Source organism: Ambystoma mexicanum, chromosome 1q (genome assembly GCF_040938575.1).
Source record: "Ambystoma mexicanum isolate Mex_15411 chromosome 1q, UKY_AmexF1_1, whole genome shotgun sequence".
In the NCBI taxonomy this organism is placed as follows: Eukaryota; Metazoa; Chordata; class Amphibia; order Caudata; family Ambystomatidae; genus Ambystoma; species Ambystoma mexicanum.
Window position 1 is genome coordinate 1,160,235,016 of NC_090922.1, and position 17,890 is coordinate 1,160,252,905.

The window sequence follows — 17,890 nt, forward strand, 5'->3', positions numbered from 1 at the left end:
CTCCCCCTGCGCTATCCTTCCTCCCCGAAGGTCTGATTTAACAGATCTGTTTACATTAAACAAACACACTATTCCCAAAGATTTTTAAACCCATGGAACTTTAGAGATACAGGCGATTTACAAAACACTACTTTTATCAAAACACACATTTGACTTTGCTATGCATATAATACAACTTTTACTTGAAGTTGCTATAACTTTCCACACTCAAACATATCATGTTTTGGTGAGTAGGGATAGCTCATGGGCAACACGTTTGACTTGGAAGGAAGACAACGCAATGCAACCCAGATTTTAGAAACCAGTCTGTGGTATTAAGTGCATTATAAAAGAACAATTAGAATTATAAGAGATGGTGAGTGGTTATTTTACTTTTGCTTTACTTTGTGTGTTTAACATAAATTGCCTGTTATATTCGTGTAAAGCATCTTTCCGACCTTGTATCACGTAATAAATAGAAAGCATTATATTCAATGTAATATGTTACATGCACAAACAAAATTGCTTAGTTTTTTTGTATGGTAAAACAGATTAAAGAATCATATACTATTTATTGCAATCTGAAGCAGTGTTTGTCACAGGATATGATGTGATATGGCATTTATAACGCGCCTATACACAAGTGCTTCAAGGAGCGACGAGGCAAGGGAGGGGGAACAAAGGGAGGACATACAACGATCCTACTAGGCCAGGTGTCATTCAGATCGCGCAAGTGCATGGGATGGGGGAAGGGACAGTGCAGAACATGGGACTAGAATAATAAAAATAAGTACAAGTAGCGGCCAGCAGCTGGCAAGTGCAAACGTAAGTGCAGACATCAAGTGTCAAGTGCATGGTGGTGGGACTGTAGGGATACAGAAACAGTCCCCAAGTGCGGAGGTTGGAAGGCAGGCAGTGCAGGCATGTGTGACTGGCGGGGGAGGGAGCTGGGCCCGAGATCGGAGGGTGCCCAGGTAACCAGTGCAGTTCCGGTTACAGCCAGGAGGTCAGCAGGGGAGGGGAGAAAAAGCAAAAGCAAAGAGGAAGGTTTTGAGCTGCTTCCGGAACCAGAGATGTTTCTCCTCAAATTTAAGGGAGGCAGGGGGGCTGTTCCAGAGAGAGGCCCCAGCTGAAAAAAGAGATCTACCACCAACTTTTATCTTGGAGAAGCGATTAACCCTGAGGGAGTTGGAGGCGGATGAGCGAAGAGGTCGAGAAGGGAGATATTTAGAAAGAGAAAGTTGAAGGTATTGAGGCCCCTTGCCCTAGAAGGCCTTGTGAACAATGGATAGGGTTTTGAACTTGATCCTCGCAGCCACTGGGAGCCAGTGCCGAGATTTCAGTCCTGGGGAGATACGATCCCTGGGCTTGAGGCCAAGGACAAGTCTTGCAGTCCTGTTCTGGATGCATTCGGTGGTAAAGGTATGAGGACACACTTCTAGTTAAAGATTTATTTTTAAATTAAATGTTTTAGTACACATAGTACTTTAACATAATATTATTATATGGATAAGAAAAGAGTAAAATTAAATACACTTCATAATATACAAATGCCAAGTTCATTCAATTTCCTTATAGGCAATGCAGATACACTGCTTAATTCCCAATATTCATTTGTGGCTTTACCCACCACAGTCAACTAAGACTGTCGATCTCCCCGCTTCCCGCCAGAACACCTGGTTCAAGCTGCGCTGTATCCGTCACTTCATCCAGTCTTCCAAAGATTACTACCGGGAGCTTTATCAAGGCCAGCGCGAGTGACAGATGGGAAGTTGTCATAAGTCTATATTATAGATCGTCTGATATGACACGTGATGTGGAGTCGAGGAAAGATAAGAACGTTAGTATCATCTCTGCCAATACTTTGCAGCAATGCATCACCAAATGTTGCAGTGACTCAATTTCCCCTCCGCATAATCTGCAGCGCCTGAGCACTGCTGGAATCCCCATTTTGGGTCCCACCACTTCGAAGGTCGGTAGGCAGTTGAGTCCAAATTTGAAGATTAATATTATTAATTCATTGATCAATATTAAGAATGAACTGTCCTACCCACAATTTAAAAAAACGCTCAAAACCTGGTTATTCAACCAATACTAAATTCCACTGACTTTTATTGTATATGTAATGTATGTATTATACTTTATGTGCCTAATGTTCCTTTTATATTACTAAGATTGCATTTACCATTGTCTGTAACTACGCCGTGATACCTCCGGGTCTGGGCGTACAACAAATGTAATAAATAAATAAAATAAGTACCAGTCTCTGAGCTTCACCAATGGATATTTTTTGATGTACAGTCTGAGCTCCGTCGTCGGCAGGTACCAAGCTTCATGCCCTCCGTAACTTTTTAGATGTTCCAGGTATCAAAGATCAGCTATGGTGTCCCATCTCATTATTTCAGATTTCAACAGAGCGTCAGAGACCGGTCCCTGGAGATCCAGTTGATCCATGAATTCCACAAATTTTTTCTTGAATTTGCACAAGATGGGGTTGACTCTGTTGCCCATAGTGGAGTTCAGATATAAGTCCATCTGGGGGTGTTCTGCTCTAGACATCTTAAAGAACAGAGTAAGGCTGTGTTTCATCAATTGCGCCCACCAAGACACTAGACCCAGCTCCAGTCTGATAAGGCTAGCTGAGACTGAGGAGGGTAGCCCCAGAACGCTCTTCAAAATCCTCGCTTCCAGAGCATCAAACATTCTGCTCTTTCCTTAAGTCAATTCTACTCCATACAGGACAGTTGCTGATATCTTAGCCCTGTATAAATCGATTAAGGGGAGTAAGAAAACATTTGCACAACCTGTTTTTGCCTGCTTTGGCCAAGGACAAGCAGGCACCCACTTTCTCTTCCATTTCACCTTCTTCATTTATGTGTTACCGTTTGTGAGACCGAAAATCCTAAATATTGGATACACGCCACTTTGCTAACCCCTGTAGCTGATCAGATTTTTCCTATTGCTACAAGTCATCATATGCGATTTAGATGGATTAACTGTAAGGTTATTCTTTGCAAGGTAGGTCATAAGTCACATAATACAGTGCCACAGTCCTGCAGGAGTGTAATCAATCAGCACTATATTGTCTGCATACACAATGCAGCCCACTTTTAAAGGCCCCCACCTAGGGGCAAAGACCCCCCCATGTCTTCGCTTTGTCCCACAAATCAGTAAGATAGAGATTGAAAAGGGTGGGAGCAACCACACACCCCTGTCGGACCCCCCTATCCACTGAAAGAGATCTCGAAAGGGCTATTGACCCTCACTTTGCAGGTATTTTTCGAATACAGCATCTGGATCATTGCCAAGAGACCTGGGTCAGTGCCCCAGTTTGGCAGCTTCTTCCAAAATAGCTGAAGATCCACGTTGTTGAATGCTGCGGAGCGATCTATGGCTGCTAAATACAAGTTAGTGGGCCCACTGCCTTCAACCTCAGAGAGGCAAGCGTGTAATAGAAAAACACTCTGTAGGGTGCCCGCTCCCCTCCTGAATCCAGTTTGTAGCGGGTGAAGGCGGTGGGTGACCTCCACACAGGACCTCGGTTCTCGTAACACCATGGTGGCAAAGACCTTAGAGGAAGTATCAATAAGCAAGATAGGGTGGTAGCTCCCTGGCGCTCCCCTATCTCCCTTTTTAAAGATTGGGATCAATATAGATTGGTGCCATGAGTTTGGGCATTTACCAGATGTAGCGATTTGGTCAAATAGATTCCCTAGAATTTTTGCCCGGAAAGTGGAATTATTCTTTAAAACCCCGTTCGCCACCCCATCTGTGCCAGTGGCCCGTGAATTGTTGAGATTGGCTATGATAATTTCTAGGCCTATCGTATCAAATCTGGTCTTCCAAGATGGAGCTTGACCCGCTGCCTGTGAACCACCTATGGAGAGCTCCCCGCCCCCACTAAATTTTCTCTGAAAAAACTTCACCCATGCCACACCTGACGTCTGAAGCGCGGATTGAAGTCTGTTTTTTATTGTTCAGTGCCCACCGTATGCCTCAGGTGCCTTTCTTCATTAGCTTAGCCAATAGCTCTCTATTGTTGGACAGATTTTTGTCTATTTTCTGGTGGCTGCACCAGAGTTTGTGTTTTTGGTTGTAGGAACTAATTTGTGTTTCCATCATCACCTTATTATCCAGAAAGGTTTTGTTTACATTCCTAATTTCTTTTTGTATAATGCATTTTCTCTCATGCACTAAAGTGTCGAATTAGTGCCTTTTGGAATCCAGGGTAGTGTTTTTTTGGCATCCAAAGGGACCAACGCTGCCACGGTTAGTCGGAGCAGAGAGTGATCGCTCCTTTTTTATTTTTTGAATTTGTAAATCTGTCAGCCTTGTGACATCTATGTTTTTAGTAAAGATGTAGTCAATCGTTGAGTGAATGCTTTGGCCCAGGATGAAATGCCTTTTTGGGATTGATCCCTGATCAGGTTGGAGAAGAAGTGAGACCACTCCCTGCCAATATTGTTGCTTCTTGAGATGCCGATGGTTAGCCCCCCCGTTTCCTCCCATCTAACTCAACAAACTCATCGGGAGTCTCCATACAGTAAGGGCCTCATTACACGGTAGGCGGTGGACCAAGGTGCTGTTAGCACCTTGGTCCATGCCGGTTAAATACGGGCACCGCCTTGGAGGAAAGGGGAATTACCGCCCTATTCCAAGGATGGCGGGGCGGTAATTCCCCCTTCTCCCATTGCCCTTCCCCATTCCCATTTTTGCCCCATAGGGCTCTATGGGAATGGGGAAGGCGCTAATTTCGGTGCCGCAAATTGCGGTACCGTAATTAGCACCCTGGTCCCTTTGTGGGTTGGTTTTTAACGCCTGCTAAAAAGCAGCTGTTAAAGTACCAACCCGGAAAGGGACCTCGTAGTAAGGCAGTAAGGGTTTACCGGTACCGGTGCCCTTACCAGTACAGGTAAACCCTTACCGCACTACGTGTAATGAGGCCCTAAATCCTGTAAGGAACTCATGGTGGCAACAGTAAAGACAGACACGTGATCACAGTTCAAGGGTGTTTATTAAACTGTAAATGCAGGGTGGAGAAACTCCTAACCTAAACTTAAATCTAAGATGGGAGCATGCTTCGACCATCAAAGGCAAAATAAGGCAGTCCTTGTGGCGTCTTGTCAAAGTAAAAGACCTACACTAAAAAAAAAAAAATATTGCCAAATCCGTACAACTAATTACAGAAAGAGTGTGGGATAGGGTTTTCAATAAAGAATGAAGTGTTCACAAATAATAAGTCGGGATGTGATTGCGAGGGGTCTCCCTTCCCCGTGTTTTGAGCACAGGACAAGGTGAATCTTCTGAGCACAGCACACACTCGAGCCTTCCCAGCACGAGCCGACTGTTCCATACAGCTATCAGGTTCTTAGATGGTTAAGTCTCTTTTCGATAATAGTCTCTTGCCTTCACGTGCCTGATCTGTTCAACAAAACAAACAAACAAAAAGTTCCTTTCCGAATGGACTTTGATGACTTTTACCCCTGGATCTCCCTCTTTCTGGATTGGACCCCTAAGCTTCCCTCGATCGGGCTCAGGCCTTTCTTTCAGGATCTCCCTCTGCTGGGCTCGGATCCAAGTGCAAAGGGGGACAATCCACTTCCCCTGTTGTTACTATACGCCTTGCATTCACACATCTTAATGTCCTTTAAACAATTCTTCAGGCTTCGCCCCTTTTTGTCGGCCTCCCTCTGCCGGGTTCACTTTTGGCAACTTTTGCAAAACAGTTCACTGTGGATATCCCTCTGTCGGGTTCACTCCTGCCAACACACTGTTCATAGGGACTTCAGGCCGTCCCCTGTTTTGTTAGCATTCCTCTGCCTGGTTCACTCTTGCCAACTTTTGCTAAACAATTCACTGTGGACATCCCTCGGTCGAGTTCATTCTTGTCAACCCACTATATTTCGGGACTTTAGACTTCACCTGCTTTTATCAGCATCCTTCCTTCGGGTTCACTCTTGCCAATCTTGTCACTCGTACCTTTCTCAATCAACCCTTACGATGTGGGATTCACTTCCCCAATTCTTACGATACAGGATTCACTTCCCTTAACTTCACAATCATCTGTCGGCCAAAGACTTTCGACTGTACAGAGGATTTTACAAGACCCCAGTATGACCACTTCGACTCCTCTTCTCGCCTTTTCCAGGGCCTTCTGGTTCTGGTAGTTCCAATACTTGGGTAATCATCCAGAGCTTCCCAAGTGAGCCTCCACGTGGTGCCGGACTCCTCTGTTTCTGGTTTTCCCCCTTTTTACATCAATTGCTCTTTAAGCTTTCAAAGTTCAATTAGCCGTTTGCAATTTTCATTCAACACAGTTCGGTTTCTTATCGACTCTCCCCTTGACCTACCGGCTGTCATGAACTGCTTGGCTTTCTTTCTCTTTGAGTCAAGGTTGGTACCATAGAGACAAGTTTCTCTCCCTGGCTTGGTAATCAGTGGTGGAGGTTCTTGTGTACCATTGACATCTTCTGCAACACACGCTGGCTATTGTTTGAAGTCTTACGATTCCTTCTGCAGATGTTTCACGGGCCTTGGTTGGAAAGGTCAGGGTCGCTTCTCCCCTTGTCACCCTCTTGGTCTGCATTGTCTTTCTCCTCCTCTTGAACTGCAGTGCTGAGTTAGCTCTCACGCCGTGCAGTCTGCCTTGCTCCTCCTGTGCTCTCGTGCTCCACCTTTTATCCCTGTGGGAAGGGAATGGGCCATCAGGCGTGTGTGTGATTCTGGTCAATTGCCTGTCTTTGCCTGAACGTTTCATTGGGACAGGACAGGTTAACGGCTCGGATATTAGTCCGTTGTCTGTGGTGTTCCAAAGTGTTTGTGTTGGAAAATTGAGAGGGGGTTACATTGTTAGAGTATCCTATGGGATATATAGAGGAATAGGTGTTGTATGGGATTATGACCCTTGTGCGAGAGGTTTGAGGTGACCTTGGAAGGGTGGTTTTTGCAGGGTTTGTGAAATGAGTATGAGGGTTTGTGGGAACTGTAGTGGTTGGTCACATTCGACTATGAGTTCAGAAAATGACAAACGGAGGGACTGGATTGGTAGAGTTCATGAAGCAAACAGGGATAGCCGGGATCGTGAACTGAACAGAGGATATTGTGGGAACGGTAGTGCTTTGTCAAGGTAGATTGGGTGTTTGGGAATGAATTATCAGAGGAACGTGAAGAAGAATGATTCTGGTGGGAAACATGAAATCAAGGATTCTGAGAGAGGTTGTTTCCTACTGTGATAGGGTTTAGGTTTTTAATTGGTTTACCAGAGGTGCGTGGGTTGTGGGATTCTAATAGGGGAGCTTCATTCGGAGGAAGGCAGATAGATGTGGTACAACCTACAAAGGTTTCAGGGATCTAGTTATCCTCTCCTTCTTCCTCGGCATAATACTGTGTCTCACCTGGGGCTTTCCCTGAGCATAACCCGGGGCTCCCCTACCCAGGTGATCCTCCCTCACTCATCAACCCCCAGGGTTGGTATCTGAGAGCGCCAGCCCTCCCCTGGCCACCTGAGCAAGGCATTCCCGAGGACTGCTTGGTAGAATACCCTCAGGTTTCTCACAGTACCCTCCTAGAATAATGGGACCCCCACCCTCTTCCCATTTCCACTCGTGTAAGGGATTTTCTATTACATTCAGGACCGTGTCAGTGTCATCCCAAAGAGGGTTAACATAGATGTTTATTAGAAGAGTCTGGACAGCTTAGAAAATAGTAGGCCCTCCCCACACACATTGAGATGACAGAGCTGTCTCCCCATCTCCTTTTTTACCGCCACTAGTAATCCCCCCTCCAGTCTTCCTTTTGATACCCTTTTTGGCCTTACTACAGATTGTCAGATATCCATCAAAGGAGGGGGTGTCTCTAAGCCATGTTTCCTGCAGGAAGATGTCTGCCCCCTTAAAAAGAACAGCCTGGTCAGTATTCAAGAAGGAATTGTGGCCACTTGAGTTCCCACTGCTAATTACCAGATCCCCTTCCTATGAACCACGGATGGGCTCTTGTGAGTGTTGGCAGCACACTGGAGAGCCATCCCCAGCCTTCTGGGACCCTTCCTGGTCAACCTGCCTCCACTGTTTGGGGTCAAAAAAGCACTGTACGGTCAGATTCACCCTCCCTTGATTGATCTCGGGCCTCCTCCTCTGTCTTTTGAATAATAAGTCTCAAAGCCATTCAAGAGGAGGTCTTCTTGGCAATGGCTGACCATCGTTTCCACTAGTTTGGAGTGGAAGGAGACTGCACAATTCCCATGCTGATGGCGGTCAAACAAGTGGACAAATTGGATATCAGCCAAGGAAATATCCTTGAGTACGGGTATCGAGGCAAGTAGGGCTAGTATGCCCTGTCTGTTTAGTGGGACGTTCTTATCCTCTTCGAATACAGACTCAAAGATAATTGGTCATATTCCCTGGTACTGTTGTAACCCTGCCTGGATGGAGGTTGTGCACGCTTTCTGGCTCCCCTAGGGACACTGTTAGGTTCTTGGTGTCCTTGCGGTTATCTAGAAAGTTCTTAGAATACATGTCAGGATTGCCCCCAGTGAGCCTTGATTTTCCCGACTTAGATAGGAGACCACTCTTCGGCTGTTTGTACGGAGGTCCTATGTAGCTTGACCTGGGTTTCTTCAGAGACTGATTTTTTGATCTTCTCTTGCTTTTGATTTTCTACTGGCACCTTTTGTTTTTGTCTGATGCTGCAAGGTTTGCAACCTCGAAGATGGATTTATCTGCATCCACTGTTGGCTGCTCCATGAGGCCCGGTGCTCTCTGAGTTATGAGGCTCATGTCCACTCCATAGTCCGACTGAGCCTCTCTCGGGCACGGCCCGCTGGTTTTCCTCTTTTTCCCGGAGGAGCACAACCACATGTGCCTCAAGAACTTTCGAGAGCCCCTGTTATTTTCTTTCGGGACATTCTTGATGTTTTTAGGTTTCTTCGTAGTTGTTGTATTCCTCCCTCGGAGTGTAGTGGAGATTGTTGTGAGTTCTGGCACTTTCACTCGTTTGAGCGAGGGCCGGAGGGCCTGCTCGTCTGTATTAGTTCCCCTGCAGATTGATGCACCAGACCTCGTCTGTACAGCCTGAGTCTCTGATAAGACCCCTTTAGCCAAGTCCCTCGCCGCTAGGAGCGCATACTCCAGGAATTGTTTATTGATGTCCGTCCGGGCTGAGGCGTTTGCTTTAACCTCGAATGCAATTATGTCATACAGTCTGATATACGCCTGTAATACAATGGGCCTCATTCCGAGTACGGCGCTAACCAATAGCGCTATTAACGCCTTGGTTGACGCCGTACCCGGAACGGCAATGCCTTGGTGGATGGCGGAATCACCGCCCCATTCCAAGGTTGGCGGAGCGGTAATTCCCCATTCACCAAGGCTCTTCCCCATTCCCAAATGAGCCCCCATAGGGCTCAATGGGAATGGGGAAGATGCAAATAACGGTGACCGTTCATTACGGTCACCGTTATTGGCTTGGAGGCCCCTTTGCGCCCTCGACTTTAACACCTGCTCAAAGCAGGCGTTAAGGGCGAGGGCGCAGAGGGAACTCGGAGTATGGCGGTAAGGGAATACCGCCACCGGTCTCGTTACCGGTGGCCGCTATCCCTTATCGCCATATTTGGAATGAGGCCCAATGTTCAGTGCTGCAATTGAGCTTGAACCTCCTTCTGGTGACACATGACTGCAAGTGTTATCACACTTGAATGACAACAGGGGGAGTTTTTTGTCTACAAAGGAGGTTTCTTCCAACAAGTTATGGGGGGGAAAGAGTCTCAGATATTACATTCACCTCCGGGATCTGCGTTTTGAAGAGTGCAGGAGAGATGCTGAGGCGCTCATACCCATTCTCTGCTGATCTTACTTTGTTTTCCAAACTGAGGCAAACTTCAGTCAGATGTATGCTTGCTTCCACTTGTGACAGAACGATCCCCAGTATTTCAAGAACCTGGTTTGTGCCTTCCAAAGGACCCATCGCAGAATTGTTTTGAGCAGAAGCTTCTGAGGCAACAATTTGGCTGTATAGTCGTTTCCCTTTCTGAGGGGAAAACTTGGTGATTTTGCCTTGCATATTAGGCCCCCCCACCAGACCAAGTCTCGGTGAAGGACGCTCCTCTAGATTATTGGCCGCTGGTAATTGGACCGAGCTCCTTAGTTGGTAGTGCCTGGTATTGTTTTTAGGTTTACCTTTCATGCCTTGATGAAATGATAGCTGGCAGCCATACACTCTACGGGTCAATGGAAAGAAAACTTCCCAGCAGTCCGCGGTTACTGGGCCTTTATATGCAAACCTCACCGGCAGATAAAATGTTGCAGGAAGTATGCCTCGCCACAAATTCAAAGTTCAATTTAACACTCTGACACACAAACTCATCGCAATCGAATAGATGCTGCTAGGGGGTCTATGGGGCTCAGCTCCCAGCCCCTTGGTCCCACAGAAACACGAAAGCACTCGCCTTCCTCCGCTTGGAGCTGAGTGTTATGTAGAAGCCGCTCCTCTTTCTGGTAAATAGTGAGAAAAGACTTGTGTAGGGATGCCGGGAAAACAGACTGTCGCCTCACGAAAACACTTGCTTTCGCTCCGCTTGGAGCGCAGTGTTATGTAGAAGCCGTTTCCTCTTTCTGGTAAGAAGTGAGAAACTTGTGTAGGGACGCCAAGAGAACAGACGGTCGCCTCACTGCTCTCACGAAAACACTTGCCTTCACTCTGCCCTTAAAGATCCAGAATTGTAGTCCCACTTCGACGAGCAAGACTCCACTTCCACACGTATATCCTGAGAAATGCTCCCTAAGGGTGCCTGTCTGCTTAGTTTGGCACAGATTGAGTATATAACCTACTCGTAGGAAGAACGCATTATTTCATGTATAACACAGTTAGTTTTTTTTACAGCAGGAAATAAAATAGAACACAGACTTAAAAATAACAATACAAAGAAACGGTTAAGTGAGTAGAAATAATCAAAAATACTAACCAGCATGAGAATAAACCTAACAGGGCTACTTCCATGCCTAGATGATTGTCCAAATGCAAGAATGGAGGACAACATGGTTGTAGTTGTGGGATACCATCTTAATGAAATCGTACAGGTTGAACGTGACATCCCTTTGGGATTTTCTCCAGAAACTTGGCAAAGTTTGCTCTTAGCATGTGCACACTCTCATATTAGCTGCTTGAAGGGCCTGCTTATTTTTTTGACTAAGCGGATATGATGCTCAACCAGACCGAAAGTATTTTAGAGAGTGCTTGGGACAGATACGTTCCTTTAAACAAATAAATTACGCTGACGGATGTGGGAGCTCTTCATTTTGGCATATGCTTTGGGGTTGAATAGCACAATATCAGCATGAACTGCTGTCAAAGTACAAATACAAAGTCCAGTTTGAAGTACTATGATTTTAGTCTCCGGTAATGAGGTACCCGTTTTCTCTTCCCATTGTATTGTCCTTTATACTTTTGATGTTGCTGGTTATGTTCCTTCAAAGATTCCAACTATTCACTATAGTCACATTTAACTGTGTTTAATAAAGAACCTGTTTTATATGGCATTTGCCACGGCAATTTTGCCATTTCATAGTGCTGCACATCTCACGTGTTACTTGTTCCCAATTTAATGCTACAAAGTACTGTGTGACAGCTCTATTAGAAAGCCTGGTTTCATGACAGTGAATCAGTCTACCCTTGCATGCTATCAGTAGTCTCTCTCCTACTCATGTTTCCACTCATGCTTGGCCTATGCCAGTTGATGAATGGAGACTACATTGAAAAGCAGCACAGTATTGTCCTGTTAGCCTGTTCATTAAATTCTGCCTTTGTGTATCAGCTAAACCATTTGCCTCAGACATTTCTTGGAAGACGCTATTGGCTCATAAACACTGTTCCAGAACATTCCATTGTTCACTAGTATCGATCTCTCATTAAATACAATATGCACAAACTAATATGATATGTTTGTTTCCTGGTTACAGAGGCTCACAATTCACCGCATGAATTTGAAGCCACCAAATACACTTAATTTTTAATGTTTGTTCTGGGAAAACTTTGCTCTTTCTACAATTGTGTATTTTCCTCTCATTGCATTCACTCTTTTAACTAACGTAGTCTTGTCGTTCTCTCTTACCACAGCGTCATCATCAAATTGAAATAAAAAGGAAATTGGAAAACTTTGCACGAAAGGAAAGGATTCAGAAAACTAAGGTGATTAATAGTTTTACTTCAAGCACTGAAACATATATTCTTGAAGCAGAATTGCATGGCATTTATGGTTACTGCACAATGGTTTTACCGTATGATGTTGCATGTTATTTGATTTGTAATGGAGATTTGTGTATGGAATTCTCAAAGATTCCTTGCAAGATTCTAGCATCACACCTGTTTCTTGACACTCTAGTGCTTCCTGAAAAGCAGGACACAAGTAGAGCGCTCAAAGCAAACAACATACAAAGCAATGTATATGATCTGGTCAGCAGTGAAACTGCAACACTAGTTTGTAGTGTTGATTCATGGTGCTGGGGAGGTGGAGCATTCCCAAACCTCCATCATTGAGAATCTGAACAACAGGCTACGTTTATTAAAACTCTTAGGTCGGATGGTTTGATTTTTGTATCAGGGATTCCTTTCAAATTGAGCCCTTTACATGAAAAAGGTTCACTAGATAGATTGAGGACCATCTCAAAGTCTCATGGTTAAATTGATTTGTATGTAGGGAAAGCTATCTCTACATTTGGGCATATGTTGGATTACCATCTGATACTGTCTCGGCTAAAGTCAAGGGTCGGATCTGAGGACATCTCTCGTGTGCAGTGTGAGAACCAGAGGGTATTTTGCCTCATATTCCTCATGGATCCTCTATGCAGGTGGCCAGGGAAAGGCCATAGCTTTTGGATCCCAACCCTGGGGATGGACAAGTGAAGGAGGATCACCTGGGTGGATGGTCTATGGGGACTGGGATATCTTTCGGAGAGACATGGTAACCCCCCTATTCCTTAAAAAATTACCAAACCAAAGCACCCCCCCCCCACCCCCCCCGTCTTCATGGCGTATTACAAACCAACTCCCCTGGTTTCTTCATACATGACTGTGAAAAGTACTGAACCTGGACGAGACAACTAAGAGCAGTAAAGACTGGTTGCTTTCACCACTTAGGTACTGAGATGAAGAAGAGGCCTGCTGAGAGCACTGGAGGTCAGGCATGTCCCTCTTGATAATGGCTAATTATGAACTCGCACCTGCAGCCTGTTACAGTGCTGCAGGTGCATAAAAAGCCCCACCTAATGAGAGTCAGAGAGGACGTTTAGACCGGAGCAGTGGTAGTGAATTTACAGCAGAAGCAGAGAGGCCAAAAGGGACAGCAAGGAGCTGTCTGTGTGCTTCACGCTTTTGATTCAAGGAAGAGTGGCCCGAGAGCTGGGTCTCTGTGGAATCGAGGGAAGCATGAAAAGGGAGCTATGTTGGAAAGCTGCCCTTTTTTCTATTGCTCAAGGTGCTCATTCTCCTTGGGACAGAAGCCAACCTAAGAGTGCCTGAGGGGCAGGTGGGAGAGTCCTGAAGTAAAGACCAAAAGGCCGGAAGATCTACACTGCAGGAACTTGCATTACAGTAACTAGTGAGTTTCTAGATAAGCAGAACCCCGGTATGCGAGTGTTTGAAGCTGCACATAAGGATATTTTGTATCAGAGTGGTAGCGTGAATGAAAGATACGTTATCGAAGGTCTTTGATCAGAATCCTTATGAAGCAGTGAACATTAAAGCCTGTTAACTCATAAAGCGGAGTGCATACTTTGTAACAGAGTGGTCATGTGCAAAAGCATAGTGTTGAAAGCCTATGAACGTTGGACTCATTTAAAGGCAAACTTCAAAGACTTATTTCAGTGAAACCATTTGAAAATAACAACAGAATCATTTGCTGAGAAACCTTTAACCATCTTTGAATGTCGAACTGAAAACAAGGGTTTCAACAATATATATATATATATATATATATATATATTTCTGAGGCTTGTGGAATCTGCTTAGATCACATGCTGTGCATAGGCCGACATCTGTGGAGTATTACGTTTTGTTTTTCGAAACTCGAAAAAGGGTGTCGACACAGGGCATGCCAGTAATACTATCCCTAGTGTGACATCCACTGTACCCATGTTCCCTCACGGTCAAGGACCCTCAGATTGTTTTTTTTCCGCCATACTAGTTGGAAGCATTCCGCAGAGTTCCCTGGCTTTTAGCCATAATTTTGCAAATAGTATAATATTTCCCTGTTTCTTCCATTCCCATGTCGAGTCACTGAATTTCGAAGCTCGACGCCGGCCCGGAGAAGAAAACAACCGTCGGGAGCTGCACGATGGATTTTGGGCCTCGGAAGGCCTGTGGCCTCGGCCCTGGCCTTGGAAAGCCTCTGGCCTCGGCCCTTCAAGTAGGGAGAGTGGGGAGGTGGTACATACTCTACACTCACATATATTTATATATATATTCCTGCACACACTAGCCCACTGCCACAGGGTGCGTATGGAGGTTACCCCTTTCCAATTTTGCCCCAAGTGCAACCGCAAGTACCCTTGGGTTGACAGACAAGCCACCTGTAACCTCTGCTTGCCGAGGGACCACTCCGAGGCAAACTGCAGAGCGTGTAGCCGGTTCAAGGCTAAGACTCTAAAGGACCGTTCGACCAAACGTTGGGCCCACCACGCCAGGCAACGACAGGCCATGGAAGCGGAGGGCACCTTCAGTGATGGCAGCGACGCCGTACTATCAGACGGTGAGGGCAACGTGGCGTCGAAAGACAGCCAAGCCCAAGTCCCCGACCTCGGAAGGTTGTCCGGCAGGGCAGCTATGGGGAACACACCCGGCGACACGAGCGCTACCCACATCACTTTCACTAAACACTCGAAGTCCAACCGAGACCCGACGCGCGTGTCGAGTTCTCGGAAAGAGTCACACAAAGAACGGTCCACTGAATCAGTGTCCTCTGGGCGTTTACAGTCAAGATCGCCGCATGACACCAGACAACCATCCACTGTTGCCAAAGGTGCCTCACCCACCAAAGTTATGGAGGTTTGATCGTCGGAAGACGAACCCGACCTCCATTCCCAGGCCGCACTCCAGGAGTCGGCGTCAGCAGACCGCTCGATGCCTGCTCCTGGATCCCATAGTCCTTACTCTAAGGAAAGGGACTCTACCCCCGAATCTCGGCGCCAGACATCGAAAAGCTCAGAGAAGGTGAAAACGCCAGGGAAGCACACTTCCACTCAAGGGGAGGGGGGAAAACAGAAGAAGAAAACATCTCAGCCTTCTGCTACACCTCTGCTACATAAAGACAGTGCTAAGTCTTCTGATATACAGCTAGACAAGACCCCTGCACAAGCCCATAGGTCCAGTCAGGCCACAGCAGGGAAACCCTCCCAGGAAAGGGTAATCCCCAGCTCCAAAGTATGGTCCAGTGAGGATATAGACAGAGTTATGTCTAGAATGTCATCCCTAGCAGACTTCTATGCCAAGAACCCAGATCACTTCCTCTCCTATACCCCTGACGGGGCTACTCCCCCCTCAGGGTCTAGGGACACGCAACCCCCTGGTAAGAAACCTCGAGTTGAGGCACCAACGCAAACTCGGTCTTGACCCTTTCTACGTACAGCCATACACTCAGTATAGTGACGATCCACTACAATATGAGGATCCAGAATTGGTAACGTTGGACGACCAAACTGGGGTGGACTACTATCGGGTTGACGAGGACCAAGAGGAGGAGGAAGATGACCCAGAAGTCTACAGAATAGACTCCCCAGTAGGCAAAGAACCTCAGGTTACCGACTCCCCAATCGATAACCAACCTCTCCTAAATGAGGTTTTGTCTAGAGCGGCAGAACACTTCCGCATAGACACTCAGGGAGCACAGGAGGAGAGGGACTTTGCCGAGGAACTAGTAGGAGAAAAGAAACCCATTGCCCAGGCCATCTCTATTCTTAAATCTATACAAAGGAGAATTGATCCTTCCCTTCTCAATCCTACCCTTACCAGGGCAGTAAACCCCAGAATCGAAAAAGTGTTCAGGACAGCCCAATCAGACCCGCTTTACATAAAGGGGCAACTGAAACCTGACTCCCTGGTAGTGACTAATACCCGGAAGAGGGCGGGAACACCCCTATCTTCATCTGAGGCTCCCCCCGACAAGGAGAGCAACAAGATCTATGGGCTGGGAAGGAAGGTAGCCTCCACTTCCGCCTACCAAGCAAGGATTGCCAACTCCACCACCCTGTTGGCTAATTACAACTGCCACCAGTGGGAGCAAGTTGCTGCACTTATCGACTCCGCACCGGAACCTTTAAAGGGCCAGTTGGCACAGGTTGCGTTGGAGGGGAGAGCCGTGTCCGGTTGCATCCTTAAGGCAACCTTTTATGCCGCGGATAACGCCGGCAGGCTTATAGCAGAGAGCACTGTCATTAAGAGGCATGCTTGGTTAAGACAGTCAGGGTTTAAACCCGAGACACAAGCATCCTTAATCGACATGCCGGTGGAGCCTAATCTACTGTTTGGCAAGGCGGTAGAGGATGCATTAAAAATGCCAAAGATGAGTATGAGACTCTGAAATCCCTGGGACAGTTGACCAACAAACCCCCTAATCAAAGAGGGAATGGCAATTTTTGTCGCCCACGCGGCCAAAATTCACAAAGAGGCGCCAACTATTCTTAGGGGCAGGGTACATCATGGAGTAACAACCAGCAGTCTACCCAGAGTTACAAAATTGGAAATGAGGGGCCGTGTTAAAGGAAGAGGCAGTCCCAGCAGAGGCGGCACGCCTCCCGCAAAACAGTGACGCCGAGATCAGGGTCCCTTCCCATGCATCTCCAGTAGGGGGACGCATTACCAACTTCACCCAAGCTTGGGAAGGGATCACATCAGACAGATGGGTGCTGTCCACAGTGTCCGCAGGATACTGCATAGAACTGCTCGAGCGTCCCCGAAACCACCCCCCCCGACAAAAAGTACATTCCTTGGACCACCAGACGATCCTCCTCGAGGAGATCGTCATTCTTCTAGAAAAGGACAAGATCGAACCCGTCCCGGGCAAACAGGTAAACAAGGGTATTTATTCAACTTATTTCCTTGTGCCAAAAAAAGATCTGACAATGCGCCCAGTTTTAGACTTACGCCCTGCAAACAAGTATGTCAAGCCCCAAAAGTTTCGCATGACTACTCTCCAAGAGGTAATCCCCCCTCCTGAAAAAGGGGGGATTACATGGCAACATTGGACATGAAAGATGCCTATTTTCATATTTCCATGTTCCCAGCACACAGAAGATTCTTGTGCTTCAAGGTGGACGGTCAGCACTACCAGTTCAAGGTGCTGCTATTCGGTATAGCCTCGGCTCTGAGGGTATTCACCAAGGTTCTGGCGGTGGTGGCGGCACACCTATGCAGAGAGGCAATCCCAGTGTACCCTTACCTGGATGACTGGCTCAACACGGGGGAGACCCCAGTAATTTGCAGTGAAAACATTCAGAGAACGATCGACCTCCTCTTCGAATTGGGTTTCTCCATAAACGAGAAAAAATCAAGCCTGATGCCAAGCACCTCTAAACAGTTCCTAGGAGCTGTACTAAACACTCAAGAGGGGTTGGCCTTTCCATCGGAGGAAATAATTCAGAATCTACTACTGCAAATTCCTCTTTATCTGCCCGGTCGCCAGATAACGGTGCGCAAAGCGATGAGTTTGCTAGGCATGATGGTGTCATGTATATACCTGGTCCCCCACGTGCACCTGCGCATGCGTCCCATGCAAGAATGGTTGGCGAAACAGTGGTCTCAGGCAAGTGGTCAGTGGGACGATCTAGTGGTCGTTTCGCCAACACTGGTACAAAGTCTTCACTGGTGGACAAGAGAAAACCTGTCAAAATGGGAAACCCTTTTATGATCCAGAAATACAGGCTGTAGT

At 46.6% G+C, this 17,890-nt stretch overlaps 1 protein-coding gene across 2 annotated transcripts in view; it reads left to right on the forward strand.

Annotated features, from left to right (window-relative positions):
- The window catches only part of ERICH3 (glutamate rich 3), a 728,475-nt gene that overhangs the window by 105,729 nt on the left and 604,856 nt on the right, over positions 1–17,890 (forward strand). For both annotated transcript variants that reach the window (XM_069641907.1, XM_069641908.1), the window contains exon 4: positions 12,088–12,159. In XM_069641907.1, coding sequence (XP_069498008.1) covers positions 12,088–12,159 — 72 coding nt within the window. The remainder of the gene's footprint in view (positions 1–12,087; positions 12,160–17,890) is intronic.